The sequence below is a fragment of the Hypanus sabinus genome, chromosome 25 (assembly GCF_030144855.1).
Source record: "Hypanus sabinus isolate sHypSab1 chromosome 25, sHypSab1.hap1, whole genome shotgun sequence".
NCBI classification, from domain to species: domain Eukaryota; kingdom Metazoa; phylum Chordata; class Chondrichthyes; order Myliobatiformes; family Dasyatidae; genus Hypanus; species Hypanus sabinus.
In genome coordinates, this window is record NC_082730.1 from 51693161 (window position 1) to 51716951 (window position 23791).

Sequence of the window (23791 nt, forward strand, 5' to 3'; positions counted from 1 at the left end):
GAGATGTTTTCGTTCTTGTGTGCCCAAGCGAAGGTTCCGCAGTCTTTGGTTCAATGGAAGGTGGAGAGAGAAGATGCCAGAACGGGGAAGTCGTAGGCTGCAGGATGGAGTGGACTTGGAATGGGGTCAGGAGTCGACACCAGGGGAGAAAAAATATCGATAGAGAACAAACAGACGGGAAAACCATGAGCTCCAATGTTGCACATTAGACTGTTTCATGAGAATGGGCCCTTTTCCTTTTTTTGTTTCTTTACTAACCCTATAGACTAATTAAGAATTATAAAGCTCAATTGTTTAATCGCATATTGTGTACTGTTCATTATTTTCTGGTACTGATTTGTAACAGGGGAACACATTGCACAGCATCCACCCAAACAAGATTTGGCCAGGCCAGAGGCGGTCTACCCCTAGATTAAGCTGCTAGCTGAACCTGAGGGTTACAGTAACATTTAAGGCCCTAACAAAACTGAAGAATCCACAATAACATACTTCTTGTGCAACTTTTATTGGCTAGGCTATCAGTGGTGTCACACACACAAATTCTCTGTTTCTAATGGTAGCCAATTTCCCCAGCCCAGCTGCAGGAGCAAAGCAGCCTCCATTGCTTCACTCATTCCTCCATTACAGAAATCCCACTCTAATCCTCATCGAGAAACATCACTGACAGTTGAGGAAGAACAGAAGGCAGTGGATATAACAGGAGAAACCAAGCTATTACTAACCAATATGAAATGTTTTTGTTAACAAATATATAATGTGTTCTAGCTAAAGTTTCACCACCACCCAGAAACAAGGGTCTGGCTGAAATTTGCAAAACAATATAATTAATAAATAAGCCACTTGTTTTGTAATTTTGTCTGTCTTATCCACAAATTAGCTGGAAAATCTGAAGCTCATTCTTAAATATACGTAGAGCCTAACATTTATGATACTAAGAGTTTATCATCAAAACCAGTAAATCCCACGGACTTCTCAACTGTGCCCATCCCAGATTATGAATATCTGATTTATGTAAGTACGAACAAGTGTTTGGGAGACTGACAAGGTGGATATGATGGTTGTGCAGGCCAGATGAACAAGTATTTTGTGTCAGTCTTCACTGAGGAAGGCACAAACAGGATGCCAGAAACAGGAGCGTATCGGGGAGCAGAAGTGAGTGTAGTTGCTATTACTAAGGAGAAGGTGATTGAAAAGCTGAAGGCAGATCAGTCACCTGTACCAGATGGGACTACACCCTAGAGTTCTGAAAGAGGTAGCTGAAGAGATTGTGGAGGCATTAGTAGTGATCTTTCAAGACTTACCAGATTCTAGAATGGTTCGGGAAAATCATTAAAATGCAAATACCACTCCAAATTTTAGGAAAGGAGGGAGGGAAGCAAAGGATAGAAAACTATAGGCTAGTTAGCATGACTTCAGTGGTTGGGAAGACAGAGGCTGAGGTTTCGGACTAACGGGCGACACAAGTCGGAATAAAAGAGACCTTCCATCTGTTCGGTTGCTGAAGACCGTGGTGTTCCACAGGATCAGTGTAGGCATCATTTCTTTTCACATTATATGTCAATGATCTGGATCAGGAAATTGATGGCTTTATAGCCAGGTTTGCAGATGGAAAAAAAGATAGGTGGAGGGGCAGGTAGTCTGCAGAAGGATTTTGACAGATTAGGAGAATGTGCAGTGAGGTGATAGATGGAATATAGTGTAACAAACTGTATGGTCTTTCTGAAACCAGATGTGCAAAGAGACTTGAGAGCCCTACTGCAGGACTTCCTAACATTTAATTTACAGGTTGAGTCTACAGTAAGGAAGGCAAATGCAATATTAATAGTTATTTCAAGAGGACTCGATTATAAACACAAGGATGTAATAGTGAGGCTTTAAAAGGCATTGGTCAGGCCACATGTGGAATATGGCGAGCCCTTTATTTAAAAAAGGTTGTGCTGGCATTGGAAAGGGCCCAGAGAATGATTCTGGGAATGAAAGGATATGAGAAGCATTTGATGGCATTAGGCCTGTACTTGAATTTAAAAGGGGGGTGGATGAGGTATCTCATTGAAAGGTCTAGATGGAGTGGACATAGAGAGGATGTTTCCTATAGTGGGTGAGTCTAGGACCAGAGGGCATAGCCTCAGAATAGAAGGACATACCTATGGAACATAAACGAGGAGGAATTTCTTTAGTTAGAGGGTGGTGAATTGGTGGAACTCATTGGTACAGATGGCTATGGAGGCCAAGTCAGGACCGGTGACCCAGAACTATACAAGTTGTCCAGGTATGATCTACGGTAGGCTATCTTAAGGATAAAAAAACAATTCCAATTGAAGATAAGAGACAGAATCGGACGTACTGGGAGAGTTTGGAGGTCGGTGCAGACTCGAGGGGCCAAATGGTCTACTTCTGCACCTATTGTCTATTGTCATAACTTCCTACAAAGCAAACCCTAACATCATGATTGGCTGTGATGCTTCACTCCCAAATGAGCTCAATGACTCTTATGCATGCTATGAAAGGAAGAATGAAACTACACCTGTGTGAATCCCTGCAGCATTTGGTAACCTTGTGATCTCTGAAAGGAAGCTGCTTCAGAACATCTTTCAAGAGTGAACTCTCGCAAGGCGCCAGGCCCTGATGAAGTACATGCTTGGGCTCAAAAAACCTGTACCAACCAACTGGCTAGACTGTTCAAGGACATTCTTCAATCTGTCAGTACATTCAGAAGTTCCCTCCTGCTTTGAAAGACTGATAATCATACTAGTGCTGTGCGCTGTGATGAAGTGCTTTGAGAGGTTGGTCATGACTAGAATCAACTCCTGCCTAAGCAAGGACTTGGGCAGAGTGCAACTTGTCTATCGTCACAATGCGACTACAGCGGATGTATTTGAACTGGCTGTCCACTTGTCCTTGGATCACCTAGACAATAGCATTACCTACATCAGGCTGCTGTTTATTAACTACAGCTCAGCATTTAACACAATGATACCCTCAGTTCTAATCAACAAGCTCCAAATCCTGGGCCTCTGTACCACCCCCTACAACTGGATACTTCACTTCCTCAACGGGAGACCACCGCCTGTGTAGACTGGAAATAATATTTACTCCTCACTGACAATCAACATTGGCACACCTCAAAGATGGGTGCCAAGCTCTACTCTCTCTAAATCCGCGATTGCACAACTCAAAAGGCATCTATAAATTTGCATATGACACCACTGCTTTTGGCAAAATCTCAGATGGCGACAAAGAAGTGTACAGGAGTAAGATAAATCGGCAGGTTAAGGAATGTCGCAAAAATATCAGACTCAACATCAGCAAGACCATTTGGTATGTTACCCAAACCTCGTGCAGATTTCCACAGATGTATGGTGGAGAGCATTCGGACTAATTGTATCACAGCCTGGTACAGAGACTCCAATGCACAAAATCACAAGAGGCTCAGCCAGCTCCCATCACAGGCACAACCCTCACCGCCATCAAGGGAAGAGGTGGTGCCCCAAGAAGGTGACATCCATCAGTAAAGACTCTCACCATCTGGGCTATGTCTTCTTCTTGTTCCTACCATAGAGGAGGTGGAACAGGAGTGTGAAGACCCATACTCAATGATTTAGAAACAGCTTCTTTCCCTCTACCATTGTACTTCTGAATGGTCCACGAAAACTATCTCATTATTTCTTTTTATTACATTGTTTATTTTGTCTTTATAGTAGTTTTATGTTTTTGCACAATACTGCTGCCACAAAACAATAAATGTCACATTATGGGATAATGATAATAAACCTCATTCAGATTCCTGACTTAAAGAGAAGATGGAAATGTAACAATCAGCAGTAAAGTTCATGGATGGAGACCTAAACCTATACATGAAAAGCTTAATCAATTTAAAAAATATTTCCAGAGCAAACCTTCTTTTTGAATTGCATTTGCCACAGCTTTCTTTACTCTACCAGTCTTCACAATAGCTGGGTCTGAATCGGCATAATCTGCCACAGTAACTGAAAAACAAAAAGTTAAATATTTTTTAACCTCTGATGAGCAGATCTGTAAAATAAGAAAAATAAAAACAGACATCCTTTGTGCCACCAGATGAGAACTTTTTAAGTGCAGCTAGCTTGCCCTCATCCAAGCTTGTCAAGTAGAATATCAGAAGTTAATAAACAACAGATCTTAACATTTCGCTTTTCGTACCACCCACATTGTGCTATTTTCTTCTACCTAGGCGTGTATGATCAACCTAAGGCTACCCAAATTCTATTCATACAGCATCTTCAGACTGGTAGAACTACTACAGTATTATTTGGCATATTGAACTATCACCAGGCAGTGCCAACACTTCAATGAAATTGAACTGAAATTAATACAGCAGAAAATCTGCAATGCTAGTTTTCCTTAACTGACCAATGGCTGTGCCAGCATTTTAAGCCCTTATTTTCCTTAACTGTATTCCTATTTGAAATATTATCTGGAGATGCACAAGAGAACAGGTCCATTAAAAAATCTAATTGGTAGAGCAAAAACAGAGAAAGGGAATTTAATTGTGGGCAGTGTGTAGGCAGAGCTGCTGTGTGACAGCTCAAGCAATCCAGGTTTAATCTTGAACTCCAGTGCTGCCTGTTAATGTAGATAAACACTCAATGTTTTAGGAACAGCTTCTACCCCTCTACTATTAGATTTCTAAATGGACAGTGAACACATCAACACTACTTCACCATATTTTCTTTTATCTCTATAATTTTTTTTATGTATTGCAATGTACTGCTGCCATAAATCAACAAATTTCACAGCATATGGTAGGAATATCAAATCCAATTTGGAGCCTGCAGAAGCTTTTTAAAAAAATAAGTATGGGTTTGTCCTCCAACCGACTAGATCAGGGGTCGGCAACGTTTACCACTGAAAGAGCCAATATGGACCCATTTCCCACAGAAAAGAAAACACTGGGAGCCACAAAACCCGTTTGACATTTAAAATGAAATAACACTGCATACAACGGTTTTTTTTGCCTTTATGCTATGTATAAACAAACTATAATGTGTTGCATTTATGAAATTGATGAACTCCTGCAGAGAAAACGAAATTACATTTCTGCATGCAACAAAAACATTTTGAACTCCGAAAAAAAGACGTTGGGTTGAAGGTTACTCCATAGGTAGCCTACCTTGGCAGTGGTGATGTATATTAATAGCGATAAAAAACACGTTGTAGCAGTGTAGCGCTACACGCAGCGCTAAAATAAAGACACTGCAGTCAAAGGTAACTTTATTCGAACTGAACAGCCTTGATTTAAAGTCTCCCTCAACCCGTCCCCGTGGGCGCGGATGCTCCAAAAGACACGTAGTCACAAACCCCTGTAGGCCATCTCCCTTAGCCGGAATGGTGGCTAATTGTGAGCCGGTTCGGATGTGCCAGGAAATGGGGTCTCCACAACGTTTTTAGATTGTACAAGATCACCATAATCTTCAAATTTTGAATTACATTTCAAAAACTAACAAACTACGGGGAGCAGCAGCACAGAGATCAAAGAGCCGCAGGTTGCCGACCCTTGGACTAGATGCTCCACATCGCAAAAGCATGCTCTTATCAGAGATTGAGAGCTTCAAGTTTCTAGGAATGAACATCACCAACAGCCTATTCTAGCCCAACTACATAGATGTCATGGCCAAGAAAACAGACCACCGCCTCTACATTCTCAGGAGACTAAAGAAATAGGCTACAGGACTAAAGGTGGTATACTTGAATGCCTGCAGTATATGAATTAAGATCGATGAACTTGTAGCACAGTTACAGATTGCAAAGTATTTGTTGTAGACATCACTGAGTCATGGATGAAAGAAGGTTATAGCTGGGAACTTTATGTCCGAGGATACACATTGTATCAAGGCAGAGGGGACTGTTGATAAAAAGTGAAATTAAATCATGAGAAAGAGATGACATAGGGTCGGAAGGTGTTGAATCATTGTGGATAGAGCTAATGCAAGAGTAAAAAGACCCTAATGGAAATTATATACAGACCACCAAACAGTAGTAAGGATATAGTCTACAAGTTACAACAGGAGATAGAAAATGCATGCCAAAGGACAATGTCACAGGGAAATTTCAATACGCAGGTAGATTCGGAAAATCAGGTTGACGCGGGATTCCAAGAGAGGAAATTTCTAAAAATGTCTACGAGATGATTTTTTAGAGCAGCTCGTGGTTGAGCTCACGAAAGATCAACTATTCTGGATTTGGGGTTGAGCAATGAACCAGAATTGATTAGCGAGCTTAAGGTAAAAGTACCCTGAGGGGATAAAAGATCATAATATGACCAAATTCACTCTGAGAATGAGAAGCTAAAGTCAGATGTATCAGTACTTCAGAGGAGTAAAGGGAACTACAGAAGCATGAGAGAGGAGTTGGCCAGGATTGATTGGAAAAGGACACTGGCAGGGATGACGGCAGAGATGCAATAGCTGGAATTTTTGGAAGCAACTAGGAAGGCACAGGATATAAACAGCCCAAAGAGGAAAAAGTATTCTAAAAGGCAAGATGACACAACCATGGCTAACAGGAATAGTCAAAGCCAAGATAAAATTCAAAGAGAGGGCACTATGGCAATTGGAGCATTGGGAAGCTTTTAAATACCAACAGAAGGCAATTTAAAAAGTCATTAAGGTAAAGATGGAATTCAAAAGTAAGCTAGCTAATACTATTACAGAGGATACCAAAAATTTCTTCAGATACATAAAGTGTAAAAGAGGCAAGTGTGGATATCAGACCACTGGAAAATGATGCTGGAGATGCAGAAATGGGGAACAAGGACATGGCAGACAAACAGAATAAGTATTTTGCATCAGTCTTCACTATGGAAGACACTAACGGTATGGTGGGAGTTCCAGGAGTCAGGGGTCATCAAGTGTGTGAAGTTAACATTACTAGAGGGAAGTTTGTTGGGAAACTGAAAGATCGGAAGGTAAATAAGTCACCTGGACCAGATGGTGTACACCCCAGGATTCTGAAAGAGGTGGCTGAAGAGATTGTGGAGGCATTAGTAATGATCTTTCAAGAATCACTAGATTGGGGACGTCACGTGATGACGTATGATCGAGACGCTGGAACTCAGCCCTCCCATAAAAAAGTTAATAAATTAATGTTTAAGTGAAGAAAAGTTAATTAATACTTTTTTAAGGTTACTTATAAATTACTCTGGATTGTTTTAATCTATGCCTCATAAACAGAGGACAAAGAAAACTACTACCGCAAAGACAGCTCAAGTTGGAACAGAATCAAGGCCTACTTCTACTGAAGAACCGCGGACTCAGGTACAACACACCACCGGTGAAACAGAAAAGGAGACCGCTGCAGCATCGGCCATTTCTAAAGGAAAAGATCAACGAGAACTGCACAAGCGTAAAGGAACGAGCATGCGCAAATGAGAGCAAGCAGAACTACAAAACCCAGCAACGACTGAAACCAACAGTGAAAGTGAATCTGAGAGAGAGCCGGACTCTCTGGAAAAATCAGACGAAGATAAAGATGAAAGTTCCTCTGAAAATACAACAAAGACATTGAGGCAAATAATGCATAAATTAAATGCATTAAAAGTAATTAAAAGTAACCAAAAAGTAATTAAAGAAAAAATAATAAATATGGAGGCTATGTTTGATAAAATGACAAAGAAACAGGAAAAAATGGAAAAGAAAATTACAGATTTGGAAGTCAAAATGGAAGAAATGGATGGAAGAATGAAGAAGATGGAAGATGATAACGATGCCTGGACATCAGAAAGAAAACAACTCGTGGGAAAAATTGACAAGCTTGAAAATTTTAGTAGACGCAACAATATTAAAATTGTTGGACTTAAAGAAGGTACCGAAGGAGAAGACCCAATAAATTTTTTTCAAAAATGGATTCCTGAAAAATTGGAAATGGAAGAAGAAACTTCAATTGAGATTGAAAGGGTGCACAGAGCCTTAAGACCAAGATCTCAAGATGATCAAAATCCGCGATCAATTTTGATAAGATGTTTAAGATACCAGGATAAAGAAAAGATTTTGAGGGCGGCTGCCCAAGGTGCTAAAAGAAGAAAAGGTCCATTGATGATAGCAGAGAAACCAGTTCTTTTTTATCCTGATATAAGTTATAACCTTTTGAAGAGAAAGAAAGAATTTAATCCAGCTAAAAATGTTTTATGGGAAAAAGGTTATAAGTTTTTAATGCGTCACCCAGCAACACTGATAATTTTTTTGGAGGAGGGAAAAAGATTTTTTCCTAATTATCAAGATGCGGAGGTGTTCGCACAAAAACTTCCATCTCTTCGCTAATTAAACGTAGAGACTTCTAAATGTAATGGTTAAAGACGAAGACATAGATAGCAAATGGAACTGTGGACATTTAAGGATGATATAAGGGAGAAATGTAAAATTTTAGAAATATTAATTGAGAATAGTATGTTTTTATATATATATATACTTTTTATGTTGCGGGGGGGCTGGGGAGCTTTGAATCGGTTACTACGGGATTCACGTGTGTAATCATGGCGATTGCCATGACCTGTACAATAGAGGGGGGTAATGTTGTGTTTTTTTTCTTTCACAACATTAGTAGGGGGGTATTTTGTTTTTTTCTTTATTTTCTATTTTTCTTCTATTCTTTTGCCTGGATGATTGGTGGGGACACACATAGCAACATGGAGACTTCTAAAAAGATTTCCCAGGATACAATGAAAGTTGAAAGATTAGGTATTATTATAGATTGGAGTAACATAAATAAAAATAATGACTAATTTATTGAATTTTTTAAGTTTTAATGTTAATGGGCTTAATGGACCAATAAAAAGAAAAAGAATTTTAACATATATTAAAAAAATGAAAATAGATATAGCTTTCTTACAAGAAACTCATTTAACGGATATAGAACATCAGAAATTAAAAAGAGACTGGGTTGGAAATGTTACTGCAGCTTCATTTAACTCAAAGGCGAGAGCAGTTGCAATTTTGGTTAATAAAAATTTACCAATTAAAATACAAAATGTATTAATTGATTCGGCAGGAAGATATTTAATTATACATTGTCAAATTTTTTCAGAACTATGGACTCTTATGAATATTTATGCACCAAATGAAAATGATGTAAAATTTATACAGGAGGTCTTTTTGAATTTGGCTAACGCACATGATAAAATATTAATAAGTGGAGATTTTAATTTTTGTTTAGATCCAGTTTTAGATAGATCAACAAAGGCTATTACAAAATCAAAAGTAGCAAAATTAACTATCATTGATGAAAGATTTAAATTTGATTGATATATGGAGAAGAATCAATCCAAAAGGGATTATTCATTTTATTCAAATAGACATAAAACATACTCAAGGATAGATTTTTTCCTATTATCAACAAATACTCAAGATAGAGTGAAAAATGTGGAATATAAAGCAAGAATATTGTCTGATCACTCTCCTTTAATGACAATGATAATGATAGATAAAGAGGAATCAATTTATAGATGGAGATTTAATTCAATTCTACTAAAACGTCAAGATTTTTGTGATTTTATGAAAAAGCAGATTCAGTTCTTTTTAGATACAAATTTACATTCAGTTGATGATAAATTTATATTGTGGGAAGCAATGAAAGCATATTTGAGAGGCCAGATAATAAGTTATACTTCTAAAATTAAGAAGGAATATATGATAGAAATAGATCAATTGGAAAAAGAGATTATAAAATTAGAAAAAGAATCTCAAAGAAATATGACAGAAGAAAAACGAAGACAACTTATTAAGTTAAAATATAATACACTCCAGACATATCGAACAGGAAAAGCAATTATGAGAACAAAACAGAGATATTATGAACTAGGTGAAAAATCACATAGAGTTCTTGCATGGCAGTTAAAAACAGATCAGATTTCTAAAACAATAAATGCAATTCAAACAAAAGTGAATGAAATTACTTATAAGCCTCTAGAAATTAATGAGGCTTTTAAGAATTTTTATTCTGAGTTGTATAAATCAAAATCAAAGAATGATGATGTTAAGATAGAAGAATTTTTATCACAAATAACTCTTCCAAAATGAAATACAGAAGAACAGAAGGGATTAGGTATGCCTTTTACATTGAAGGAAGTTGAAGAAGCTTTGGGATCACTCCAAAGTAATAAATCTCCAGGAGAAGATGGTTTTCCACCTGAATTTTATAAAAAGTTTAAAGATTTATTAATTCCTCCTTTTATAGAGTTAATATATCAAGCGGAAAGAACGCATAAACTTCCAGAATCTTTTTTCAACAGCTATTTTAATAGTATTGCCAAAAAAAGATAGAGACCTTTTAAAACCAGCATCATATAGACCTATTTCTTTATTAAACACCGATTATAAAATAATAGCAAAAATCTTATCTAATAGATTCTCTAAATGCTTACCAAAATTAGTGCATATGGATCAAACAGGATTTATCAAAAATAGACAATCGGCAGATAATGTAACCCGGTTAATTAGTATAATCCATTTAGCGCAAAAGAGGGAGGAAATGAGTGTGGCAGTTGCTTTAGATGCAGAAAAAGCATTTGATAGATTGGAATGGGATTTTTTATTTAAGGTATTGGAAAAATATGGATTAGGAACATCATTTATAAAATGGATTAAAACCTTAAATACTAATCCCAAAGCTAAAGTAGTGCCAAATGGTCAAATTTCAACATCATTTCAGTTAACAAGATCAACTAGGCAAGGTTGCCCATTATCACCTGCTTTGTTTGTGTTGGCAATAGAACCACTAGCTGAATTAATTAGAATGGACCCAGATATAAAGTGTTTCAGAGTTAATCAGGAAGAATACAAGATTAACTTATTTGCTGATGATGTTCTACTTTATTTAACAGATCCGCTACATTCACTACGCAAATTATCTTATAGATTAGAAGAATATGGGAAAATATCGGGTTATAAAATAAATTGGGATAAAAGTGAAATTTTACCTCTTACTAAAGGAGAGGTAAAATTAATCAATGTCGATTAATAACTCAATTTAGATGGCCAGCAAATGGTATAAAATATTTAGGTATAAGAGTTGGTAATGACATAAAAAACTTATACAAATTAAATTATTTACCACTTTTGAAAAATATTCAGGAAGATCTAGATAAATGGATGGCATTACCAATAACATTAGTAGGTAGAGTAAATGCTATAAAAATGAATATATTCCCTAGACTACAATAGTTATTTCAATCATTACCAATACAATTACCCCAGAAGTTTTTTCAAGAGTTAAACAAATATGTGAGGAAATTTCTCTGGAAAGGTAAGATGTCAAGAATATCGTTGGAAAAATTGACATGGAAATTTGATCTAGGAGGATTACAACTTCCAAATTGTAAGAATTATTATAAAGCAAATCAACTTAGATTTATTGCATCTTTTTTCGAGAAAGATAAACCGGCATGGATTAGAATAGAACTAGATAAAATAGGAGAAAACGTACTAGAAGATTTTATATACAAATGGGAATCTAAATGGATACGGGAAAAGAAAGAATCTCCTATATTAAAACATTTGATTGACTTATGGAATAAGATAAATGTTGATGATGAGACAAAAAAATCTTTATTAGCAAAGAGATCTTTAATTCAAAATAGACTTATTCCTTTCACAATGGACAATTAACTTTTATATAATTGGATTCAAAAAGGGATTAGATATATAGGGAATTGTTTTGAAGGAGGTATATTAATGTCATTTGATCAATTAAAGAATACTTTATTTTGTTACTTTCAATTAAGGGCTTATTTAAGAGAAAAATTAGGTCAAACAATGTTATTGCCGAAACCTAATGAAATAGAAATTTTAATTCAAAACGGAAATATTAAAAAATGTATATCTTGTATGTATAATTTGATTCAAAAACAGGCAATTAAACAAGGAGTCCATAAGTCAAGACAAAAATGGGAAAGTGATTTGAATATTAAAATTGAAGAAACAAATTGGTCAAGACTATGTCTTGATCGTATGACAAATACAATAAATGTTTGGTTAAGATTAGTGCAGTATAATTTTCTACATCAATTATATATTACACCACAAAAAAATAAATAAATTAAATCCAAATTTATCGGATCAGTGTTTCCGATGTAATCAGGAAACTGGTACTTTTTTACATTCGACATGGCCTTGCTCTAAAATTCAACCTTTTTGGACAAATTTAAGACTTTTACTGGAACAAATTACAGGAACACAATTTCCTCATAATCCAATATTACTCTTACTAGGTGATATTGAAGGGATAAAACCGAAACTCAAACTAAATAAATATCAGAAAGAATTTATAAAAATTGCACTGGCAGTAGCCAAAAAAAGCTATTGCAGTTACTTGGAAATCGGATACATATTTAAGTATAGACTCTTGGAAGAAAGAAATCTATGGCTGTATTCCATTAGAAAAAATTACTTATAATTTAAGAGATAAATATGAAACATTTCTGAAAATTTGGAGCCCTTATTTACAAAAGACAGGATTAAATATATAGATGCTCTGAAGATGAAACAATTGGTTATTTGGGGAAAGAAATAAATATACATATTAAAGTTATTACGAATCCCATGGAGCATGTGGGGATCTTCCAACAACCAGGCATTCTTTCTTTTTTTTCTTTCTTTCTCTTTTTTTCCTATAGGGCAGTTAGGGGGGAGGGGTTAAGGGGAGGGGGGGAAGGGTTATATACATTTTTTTTCATACTTTACTTTGTAACTACTTAAAAATGCAATAAAAAGTTTTCAAAAAAAAAAGAATCACTAGATTCAGGAATGGTTCCAGAAGACTGGAAAATTACAAATGTCATGCCACTCTTCAAGAAGGGAGTGAGAGAGACAGACAGAAGAAAGGAAATTACAAACCAGTTAGTCTGACCTCAGTGGTTAGGAAGATATTGTAGTTGTTAAGGATGTGCTTTTGGGGTATATCATAGTCAGCATAATTTCAAGGGAAAATCTTGCCTGACAAATCTGTTGGCATTCTTCGAAGAAATAACAAATAGGATAGACAAAAGGAGAATCGGTTGATGTTATGTACCTGATTTTCAGAAGGCCCTTGACAAGGTGCCACACAAGAGGCTGCTTAACAAGATACAAGCCCATGGTATTACAGGAATGATCCTAGTTTGGATAAAGCAGTGGCTGATTGGCAGGAGGCAAAGAGTGGGAATAAAGGGAATCTTTTCTGGTTGGCTGCTGGTGCCTAGTGGTGTTCCACAGGGTTCTATGTTGGGACTGATAGTTAAATATATGTCAATGATTTGGATGATGGAATTGATGGCTAAGTTGCAAAGTATGCAAATGATATGAAGATAGGAGGAGGGGCAGAGAATTTTGAGGAAATAGGGAGGCTACAGAAGGACTTTGATACATTAGGGCAATGGATTAACAAATAGTATATGGAATATCATTGGTAAGTGCACGATCATGCACTTTTTAAGAAATTAAACGGTTTTCTAAACGGAGAAAAAATACCAAAATCTACGGTGCAAAGGGATTTGGGAGTCCTTGAGCAGGATTCCCTAAAGGTTAATTTGCAGGTTGAGTCTTTGGTGAGGAAGGCAAATGCGATGTTAGCATTCATTTTAAGAGGACTAGAATATAAAAGCAAGAATGCAATGTTGAGACTTTATAAAGCACCAGTGAAGCCTCACTTGGAGTATTGTGAGCAGTTTTGAGCCCCTTAAAATGGAAGTGCTGAAACTAGAGAGGGTTCAAGGGAGGTTCACAAAAATGATTTCAGGATGAAGAGCATTTGATGGCTCTGGGTCTGTATTCACTGGAACTCAGAAGAATGAGGGGTGACCTAATTGAAACCTATCGAATGGTGAAAGGCCTTGATAGAGTGGATATGGAGAGGATGTTTACTATGGTGGGAGTGTCTAAGACCAGCAGACACAGCCTCAAAATAGAGGGGCGTCCTTCCAGAATGGGGTTGAGGAGAAATTCCTTTAGCCAGCGAGTGGTGAACCTGTAGAATTTTCTGCCACAGGCAGTTGTGGAGGCCAAGTGTTATGTACCTTTAAGGCAGAGGTCATTAGATTCTTGATTGAGCAGGGAATGAAGGGATTGGGGGGCAGGGGAAGGAGATTGGGGCTCGGAGAAAAAATGGATTAGCCATGATTAAATGGTGGAGCAGACTCGATGGGCCAAATGGCCTAATTCAATTTAACATGTCCCAGTAAACCTTTTAAAACCCATGTTCTGTAGAAAACATCATGTGCTGGTATGGCAGATAATATTTGTCAGATTATAAATAATAAAAAGTTTATATTTAACAACCCCTTCCTATTAAATACAAAACGTTTTCCTATTTATAACCTGACCAATAGTACCTGCTTAGTCAAGTAAAAAATTGATAATAAGTAAAGAACAATCCACGAACATTCTACTTAATGGAGGGAGGAACGGCTCATCTCTCGTCAGATTGGTTTCTTTCCTCTTTATAGTCTCGAGTCGAAACACTGACGAACCCTCTGTTTTAGCAGATGGTGTCTGGCACACTAACTTCTTTCAGCAGGTGTATGTGTTTGTTCCAGATTCCAACATCTGTAGTCTCTTGTGTCTTCAGGTATTACTGGAAAGTCAGGTAAATGGGCGTGGTGTGAGTCCATTCAAACTGACCTTTTGTTGTTAAATCCTCCCAATTTACAATAACGATTAAGAACAGAATGCGACTGTCATGAGCGTCTATCGATAGAACATTTAATGGTCCATTCACAGCCATTCTGTTAGGTCAAAAACTGACCCGCGTTTAATGATAAATGGGCGAACTAACGATGAAGGGCTCAACTCTGAGACAGACAGGTCTACAAGCCAATCGGATGCCTCTTACGACAGAAAGAACCAATCAAGAAAGGGGAGCGGCTCGCAGTTAGGCTACGCTGCCGCGTTGATTCAATTCACTTTCCCTCGGTCGCTTTTACCTGCTTCAGAAGAAATGTTTCCCCGGTATTTCAGCCGTTTTCTGTTCCCTTTCTTTGGCATGGCGGCGGCGGCGACGACACAGAACCGAAACACGCTATCGAGAGTCCTTCCATGTTGCAAAACCAACAGGAAAAACGGAATGAAAAAAGAAAACCGTTGGGTGAATAAAATACAACCCTCCGGGATCTTCAGCCATATTGGAAGTGAGACTCCCATCAGCCCCGGCGCCCGAGGGTGGGAGCGCGCATGCGCGGGAAACGGGAGCCGGGGAAATGCGGACGCTGCCGATCGGAAATTAAAGCGAAATGCTCGGGAGGTCGGGCAGTGTCTGCGAGAGAGAGACAAAGTTAACGCTTGCATTCCTAAATTATTGGCCAACTTATGCAGTTTTCAGCATTGGCATTTGTTTGATTTCAAGTTACCGATTAAATTTACAAATCAAAGGTGGTTTGATTCCAATTCATTGTTATTCCTCTTCCAAGCAATGCTTCTCATAAAGAAGTTGAAGGAGCCAGAGGAAGATAAAATAAAAACATTTTTGTTTGACTCTTGATTTCTTACTTTGGTTTCTGACTGACTCTTATGCTTTAGTGTTTCCCGCTGATGTTGATACACTGTGACCAAAATTTGCTTCCACAAATTGAATTTCTTCTGGTATTTTCTGTTTCATTTCAGAATTCCAGCATTTGGAGTCTTTTCATTTACATGGACAATAAAATGCTAGCCTAGCTAATGATGTTCAAATCTTGAAATAAACAAAATATAAATGTACACATGTACTGGAGACCATCTACCTAAATGTGTTGCGGACATCTTACATTTAATTACACCTTGAATAATACAATAATGTTTTCACCAGTTCTTATCTCTTATGAAATACACAATTTGATACAAATGACTGAATCAATTCTTAAATTGCTTTCTGCCTGCCTGTGCCTAGGCTATTTTTCTGCCATCAGAGACTGAATGTGAAATATGGTTTACAGAGTAACACATTACAAATACAGACCCTTTGACCCAACCTGTATTTACCAACTTAGATGCCCATCCAAGCTAATCCCGTTTGCCAGCTTTTAGTTTATTCCCCTTTAAAATTTTCCTATTAATTAACCTGTTCAAAATGTTTTTATTTTATCTTCCTCAACCACAACCACACGTGATAGTTCCATGAACATACCACTTTCTGTGTCAAAAGGTTGCCTCTCAGGCCCGTTTTAAATCCCCCCACCCCACCCCACCATCACCACCTTAAAGCTTTGCACTCCAGATTTTAATTTTGGTCTACACTCAATTCCCTTTCCCTGGGAAATATGCTCTTCATGATTTTGTACACCTCTATATGGTCACTCCTTAGTCTCCTACGCTCCAAGGAATAATGGCGGAGCCTGTCTGCCCTCTCCTTATAACTCAGGCCCTCAAGTGCTGGCAACATTCTCATAATCCCTGCTCTTTTTCCATCTCAATAATCACTTTCCTATAACAGGGTAACCAAAACTGTACACAATGTTCCAGCTGTGGGCTCACCAATGTATTTCAGAACTGCAGCAGTAATGTCTCAGCTCCTGCACTTACTGCCCAGATTGATGAAGGTGTGCAAGCCAGACGTGGCCTTCATCACCCTGTCTACTCATGGCACCACCTTCCAGGAACTACAGTATATGCAAAAGTCTGTAAAAAGGAATTCTGTAAAGTGAAGGTGCTTTCAAACAGAATGAAATGAAAAGCTTCTAGTTATCAAAAAAATCACTATAAACAGCAGTTAGCAGTAAAAAAAACAAAATCAAATCAGTATTTGCTGTAACACACACAGAATGCTGGAAGAACTCAGTAGGCCAGGCAGCATCGATGGAAAAAGGCATAATCAACGTTCCACCCAAAACTTAGAGCAGGACCACCTTTGCTGTGACCACCCTTTGCCTTTAAAACTGCATCAATTCTGTTAGCTATACTGTTGTGCAGTTTTATAAGAAAATCATCTGGTACATTTTTCCAGCAGCTTGAAGAACTTGCTACAGTTCTTCTGCAGACCTTGGCAGTCTCGCTTGCTTCTGTCTCTCCAGGCAAGCCCATATAGCTTCAAAGATTTTGAGATCAGGGGTCTGTGGTGCCATACCATCTGAAACCATAAATGTAGGGTGCCTAAGAGTTTTACACAGTACTATATATACTTGTATTCCTCTGCACCTCTGTTCCACAACTCTTCCCAGGGTTTGCCCCTCACTGGTTTGACTTAATGTTTCACATGAAACATTAAGAATATATGTTGCAAGTTTTTAAACTATCAGTTCCTATAATATAAGCTTCCCTTATTTTGATTCAGGGGTTTTAATCATCTCTTCAATTAGAAATATTCTAGAAGTAGTTGTTTTTGATATAGGCTCAGATATGATATCTGCCACATATTATACTTGTAGTTAAGCAGTCATGCCTACCTGTGTTGATGGAATGATATGGATAATTATCATCTCTTGTTCAACATCAATGGTCATTTATGAATCTTTAATTAGACTGCTCTTCAATTTCTAAAAGAGTTAATGTCTTATTCAGGTGGAGACAATTTTTTTATAAATATATAAAAGTTGTAAGTCTAGTCAGCTCCATCTTGGGCACTAGCCTACAAAGTACCCAGGACATCTTTAGGGAGCGGTGTTTCAGAAAGGCAGTGTCCATTACTAAGGACCTCCAGCACCCAGGGCATGCCCTTTTCTCACTTTTTCCACCAGATAGGAGGTACAGAAGCCTGAAGGCACACACTCAGTGATTCAGGAACAGCTTCTTCCCCTCTGCCATCTGATTCCTAAATGACTTTGAAGCTTTGGACACTACCTCACTTTTTTAATATACAGTATTTCTGTTTTTGCACAATTTTAATTATCTATTCAATATACATAATTGAGTTACTTGTTTATTTATTATGTTTTATTTTTTTTATCTCTCTCTGCCAGATTATGTATTGCATTGAACTGCGGCTGCTAAGTTAACAAATTTCACGTCACATGCCGGTGATAATAAACCTGATTCTGATAATATATATACAAATATTTTTTTAAGTTAGAGCCAGATTGTGAATATAGTTCAATATTCTTACTCCATTATTTGTACATTTTATATGATAAAATAAGTAAATTTGTAATCAAAGGATATTGAGGATACCAAACAATGTTAGTTATTTTTTCACTCTCAAACTTGATTACTTCTTACACATTAGTCATCTTCAGAGTTACGCAGCTTTTGATTGGTACAATATTGCTTGTCAAAAAACAAATGCTTTTTTGGTAAGCAAGAACCAACTTCATTTTCCATTCTACGTGTTTTAGTAAAATTCTTCTGCTTTGCATTAAAATAATGAGTCTTTTCCAGCAATCAAGCTGCGCTTCCTGTAATTAGCATAGTGAGTATTTTCCATTTGTTTTATCTTTATTAAACTCAATGGTGTTAACAATGCCAAAATTTCTTTTTGCGGCTGATTATACAAATAATTTTTGTTCATAGCTTTTGTTTATTTAAGTGATGGTGATTCTTAGCATTGTAAGCATTTTCCAGGTTTAGCTATTAGAACATAGAATGTAGAACATTCAGCACAATACAAGCACTGCGGCCCATGACGTTGTGCTGACCTTATAAACTACTCCAAGTTCAATCCAGTGCTTTCCTCCCACGTAGTCTTCTATTTTTATCTTTCATCCATGTGTCCATCTAAGTGTCTCTGGTCCCTAATGTATCTGCCTCTATCACCACCCCTGCAGCATGTCCCAGGAACCCACCTCTGTGTAAAAAAAAACTATAATTATGCCTTCTTATATTAGCCATTTCTATCCTGGGGAAAAAGCACTAGCTTTCCACTCTGTCAATGCCTTTTATCATCTCATACACCTCTATCATCACCTCTCATCCTCCTTTGTCCCAAATTGAAAAGCTTTGGCTTGCTCTACCTATCCTTATAAGACATGCTCTCTAAATCAGGCAGCAGCCTAGTAGATCACCCCTGCACTCTCACTAATGTTCCACATCCTTCCTTTAATGAGCCACCCAGAAATGAATGCAGTACACGTGTGGTCTAACCAGAGTTTGACAGAGCTGCAATATTACTTCATGGTTCTTGAACGCAGTCCCTCCACTAATGAAGGACAACATACAATACACCTTCTTAACCACCCTATCAACTTGTGTGACAACTTTAAGGGGTCTATGGATCCCTTTGTTCCTCCACACTGATATGATCCTGTCATTAACCCTATACTCTACCTTCAAGAACATTTCAAAGTGTATCACTTCACATTTTTCTGAAATGAATTCAATCTGCTACTTTTCAGCTAAGGTCTGCATCTTGTCAATGTCCCATTGTAACCTTCAACAACCTTCCACGCTATCCACAATACCAACAACCTTTATGTCATCTGCAAACTTACCAAGCCACCGTTCTACTTTCTCATCCAAGTCATTTATAAAAATCACAAAGTACAGGGATCCCATAACTGATCCCTGTGGAACACCACTGGTCACTGACCTCCAGGCAGAATATGCTCCATCTACCTTCGGTGGGCAAGCCAATTCTAAATCCACACAGCTAGGTTTCCCTGGATCCCATGCCTCCTGACTTTCTGAAAGAGCCAACCATGAGAATTTTCAAATTCCTTACTACAATCCATACTACAACACTACAACATCCACTGATCCTCCTTCATCAATTTGTTTTGTTACTTCCTCAGACAATTAAATCAGGCTCACTAGGCAAGACCTTCCCCTCACAAAGACATGCTGACTATCTCAAATCAGACTATCTCCAAATCTTTGTAAATCCTATCTCAAAGAATCTTCTTCAAAAGTTTGCCCACCACTGATGTAATTCCCAAAATTATCTTTATTACTTTTCTTGAACAAAGGAATAAAATATGACCCTCCGATCTTCTGATGCTACTCCTGGGGCCAGTGAGGACGCAAAGATCATTGCTAAAGGAACAGCAATCTCTTACTTGTTTCCTGGGCTATATTCCATCCAGCCCCAGGGACTCATTTATCCTAATGCTTTTCAAAAGCTTCAACATATCCTCTTTTTTAATGTTGACATGATCCAGCATTTTAGCCTGTTTTACACTGTCCTTACAATTGCCATGATCCCCCTCAGTGGTAAATACCAATGGAAAGTATTCACTTAAGACCTCCCTTCCATCCTTTGACTCCAGGCACATATTTTTCTTCTTTAGTCCTTGATCAGTCCTACCTTCTCTCTTGTCATCCTCCTGTTCTTCACGTACATGTAGAATGCCATAGGCTTTTTCTTAATCCTGCTTCCTTGTTCCCTTCTAGCTCTCCTAAGTTCCTCTCTAAGTTCCCTCCTGGCTACCCTATAACTCACAGGGGCCCTGTTTGATCCTGGCTTCCTGAATTTTAAGTATACTTCCTTCTTCCTCTTGACTAGATGTTCCACATCTCTAGTCAACCATGGTTCCTTCGCCCTATCATCCTTTCTGTACCTCCATGGGACAAACCTGTGCAGAACCTCATGCAGTGCTCCATAAACAACCTCCACATTTCCATCGTGTCTTTATCAGAGTATTCCAGTTCCCAATTTCTACTCCCAAATTCCTGCCTAATGGCTTCATTGATTCATCTTCCTGCAATTAAATACCTTTCCACACTATCTACTCTCAACCCAGACAGGGAGTTATGGTCACTGTCTCTGAAATACTCATCCACCAAGAGATCTGTCACCTGACCAAGTTCATTGCCTAGAACTCGATTCCCTAGTACTAGAGGCTTCTCCTCTAGCCAGCCTGTCCATGTATTGTCTCAGGAATTTTTTTCTCGGCATACCTAACAAATTATGCCCCAGCTAAATCTTTTGCATTAAGGAGGTGCCACTCAATATTAGGCAAGCTGAAGTCACCCATGACAACAACCCTGCTCTTTTTGCTTACTCTTCTTAAGCCCAGCGCGGGGCACCAACAGCATCTTGGCCTGACAGAAGGCTGATCAGTCCTGTGGCTTTCACTTTTACCACACCGTTTCATGTATCTTGCAGTAAAGCCCCTTCCACTCCCAGGGAGGAGGTACTTGGAGCTTCTGTTCACGTTTCTGTGGCTCTGGGTTTTTACTGTGCTCTACTATCCCCCTTCTGCAGCCCGGCTTGGGACCATCCATGGCAAAGTTTTGTTATTTTCGCATCTTTCAAAAATCTCCCTTTCCATCTCCCCTTCAGTAGAAACAGAGATACTGAAGGGGAGGGGTATCTATAGAATACTCCCAATAGAGAGACTGCTCCCTTTCTGTTTTTGCCCTCTACCCACAGTGAATCAGTAGATTATCACTCTACAATGTCTTTCCTTTCTGTAGCTGTGATACCATTCCAGATTAACATTGCCATTCACCCAACTCTTTTACTTCCTCCCCTGCCTCTTTTGAAACATCTAAATCCCAGAACTTCCAGCAATCATTCCTGCCCTTATGAAAATCAAGTTTCTATAATGTTCACAACATGAATTGAACTGGATTGAATTGACTTTATTACTTACGTCCTTCATGTACGTAAGGAGTAAAGATCTTTATTTTGCATCTCTGTCTAAATGTGCAATGTGCAATTTATAGTAATTTATAATAAATAGTATATACAACAGGACAGTCAATATAACTTAAGATTTTGGTCCCCAATGATACCTTGGGCCCTTTTTACACACCTGTCTATGTAAATGTCCTGTATAGAGGGAACCTCACATCTACAATGCGCTGGTCTGTCCGTACCACTCTCTACAGAGTCCTGCGATTAAGGGAAGTACAGTTCCCATACCAGGCAGTGATGCAGCCAGTCAGGATGCGCTCTGACTGCTCTGTGCCCTGTAGAAAGTCCTTAGGATTGAGGGCCCATACCAAACTCCTTCGACTGTCTAAGGTGAAAGAGGTGCTGTTGTGTCTTTTTCACCACACAGCTGGTGTGTACAGACCACGTGAGGTCCTCAGTGATGTGGATGCCCAGGAACTTAAGACTGTTCACCCTCTCAACCCAGATCCATTGATGTCAATAGGGATTAGCCTGTCTCCATTCCTCCTGTAATCGACAACCAGCTCCTTTTGTTTTTTGCGACATTGAGGGAGAGGTTGTTTTCCTGACACCACTGTGTCTGGGTGATGACTTCTCTGTAGTTGGCCTCATTATTATTTGAGATTAAGGCAATCAGTGTAGTATCAGCAGAAAATTTAATTAGCAGATTGGAGCTGTGGGTGGCAACACAGTCATGGGTATAGAGAGAGTAAAGTAGGGAGCTTAGGACACAGCCATGAGGGGTTCCTGTATTGAGAATCAGAAGGGCAGAGGTGAGGGAGCCCACTCTTACCATCTGCTGGTGATCTGACAGGAAATCCAGGATCCAGTTACACAAGGCAAGGCGAAGGCTGAGTTTCTCTGAGCTTCTTGTTGAGCTCGGAGGGAATTATGATGTTGAATGCAGAAGTCCAAGAACAGCATTCTCACATAAGCATTCTTCTTTTCCAGATATGTAAGGACGGTATGTAAAACTGTGGCTATTGCGTCATCTGTCGATCGGTTGTGTTGGTAGGCAAATTGTAGGGGATCCAGTGTGGGTGGTAGCAAGCTGCAGATGTAGTCCTTGACCAGCTTCTCAAAGCATTTGCTTATTATTGAGGTGAGTGTGACTGGACGCCAGTCATTCAGACATGTTACTTTGGTCTTTTTAGTTACAGGGACAATGTGGATGTTTTGAAGCAAGAGGCACTCTACACTGGGAGGGGGAGAGATTAAAAATGTTTTTAAACACATCTGCCAGTTGTGCTGCGCGCATCCTGAGTACCCGCCCTGGGATGCCGTCTGGTCCCGCAGCCTTGCGACTGTCCACTTGTTGGAAACATCTGCGTACCTCAGCCTCAGAGATGACCAAGGTGCAGGACTCCTCAGTGGCTCTCCTCAGCCCCATTGAACCGGAGTAAAAAAAAGATTTAGCCCATCTGGGAGAGAGGCAACACCACTGTGCTTAGCTTTGAAGTCTGTGATGGTGTGCAGACCTTGCCATAAACTGAGTGTGTTGTTGGTGGAGAGTTGTGCCTGGATGTTGTCCTGCCTTGATGACTTTGCACAGATCATAGTTGTATTTCTTGAGTTCCTGCAACATAAGCTCTGTGTCACACAGTAAGTGTTGCTCGCATGGAACTGTTGATCCAGGTTTTCTGGTTTGCATAGACCCCGACCAATTTTTGATAGTTCCATGTACTGATGCATGCTCTAAATTCATCACTCTTGTTCCTGATACTTCTTGCATTAAAATAGTTACATTTCAGCCCATCCAACTTATTGGAATTATGCCCCATCTACCACCCTATCCTTCCACACAGTCTCTCTACACGTTGTTTCTACCTTTACTTCAACTACTCCATTCTCTGTCCTATCATTCTGGTTCCTATCCCTCTGTCAACTTAGTTTAAAACCTCCCCAAAAGCTCTAGCAAACTTGCCCACAAGCATATTGGTCCCCCTTGAGTTCAGTGTAATCCATCCCTTTTGTACAGTTAGGTAACGTGTCTCTAATGATTTCAGACTTGCATCTTTTCTGTACATATCAATGGCAGGTTATATGCAATCTATTGAGTGGAGAATTTTTATCACACTTATTTGAAAACAACCCAGTTCTGAAAATTAAGTGGGGGGGGGGGGGGGGGGGTTGGCATGCCACTTCCTGCAAACATACTGTAAGTTTGAATGCACAGGAAAATAAGAATTTGCAACACGTAGTGAACTCTGCCCAATGCATCAGAGCTACATCTCTCCCACCTACCTCAACATGAGCAGTATCTGCAGCAGGTCCATCACCTATCAAAATCCCCACCGTCCATGTCATCCCGTCTTTTCACATTTACCAG

General features: G+C 38.7%; 1 protein-coding gene across 2 annotated transcripts in view; it reads right to left on the reverse strand.

Annotated features, from left to right (window-relative positions):
* tmem183a (transmembrane protein 183A) overlaps nt 1-15344 on the reverse strand; it is a 33388-nt gene extending 18044 nt beyond the window's left edge. The window contains exons 1-2 of one of the 2 annotated variants that reach the window (XM_059950616.1): nt 14927-15344; nt 3897-3986 (exon numbers count right to left, since the gene is read on the reverse strand). In XM_059950616.1, the coding sequence (XP_059806599.1) occupies nt 3897-3986; nt 14927-15287 (451 nt within the window). In that variant the 5' untranslated portion in view covers nt 15288-15344. The remainder of the gene's footprint in view (nt 1-3896; nt 3987-14926) is intronic. The other variant, XM_059950615.1, reaches the window with a different exon arrangement.
* Between the last annotated feature and the right edge of the window lie 8447 nt (nt 15345-23791).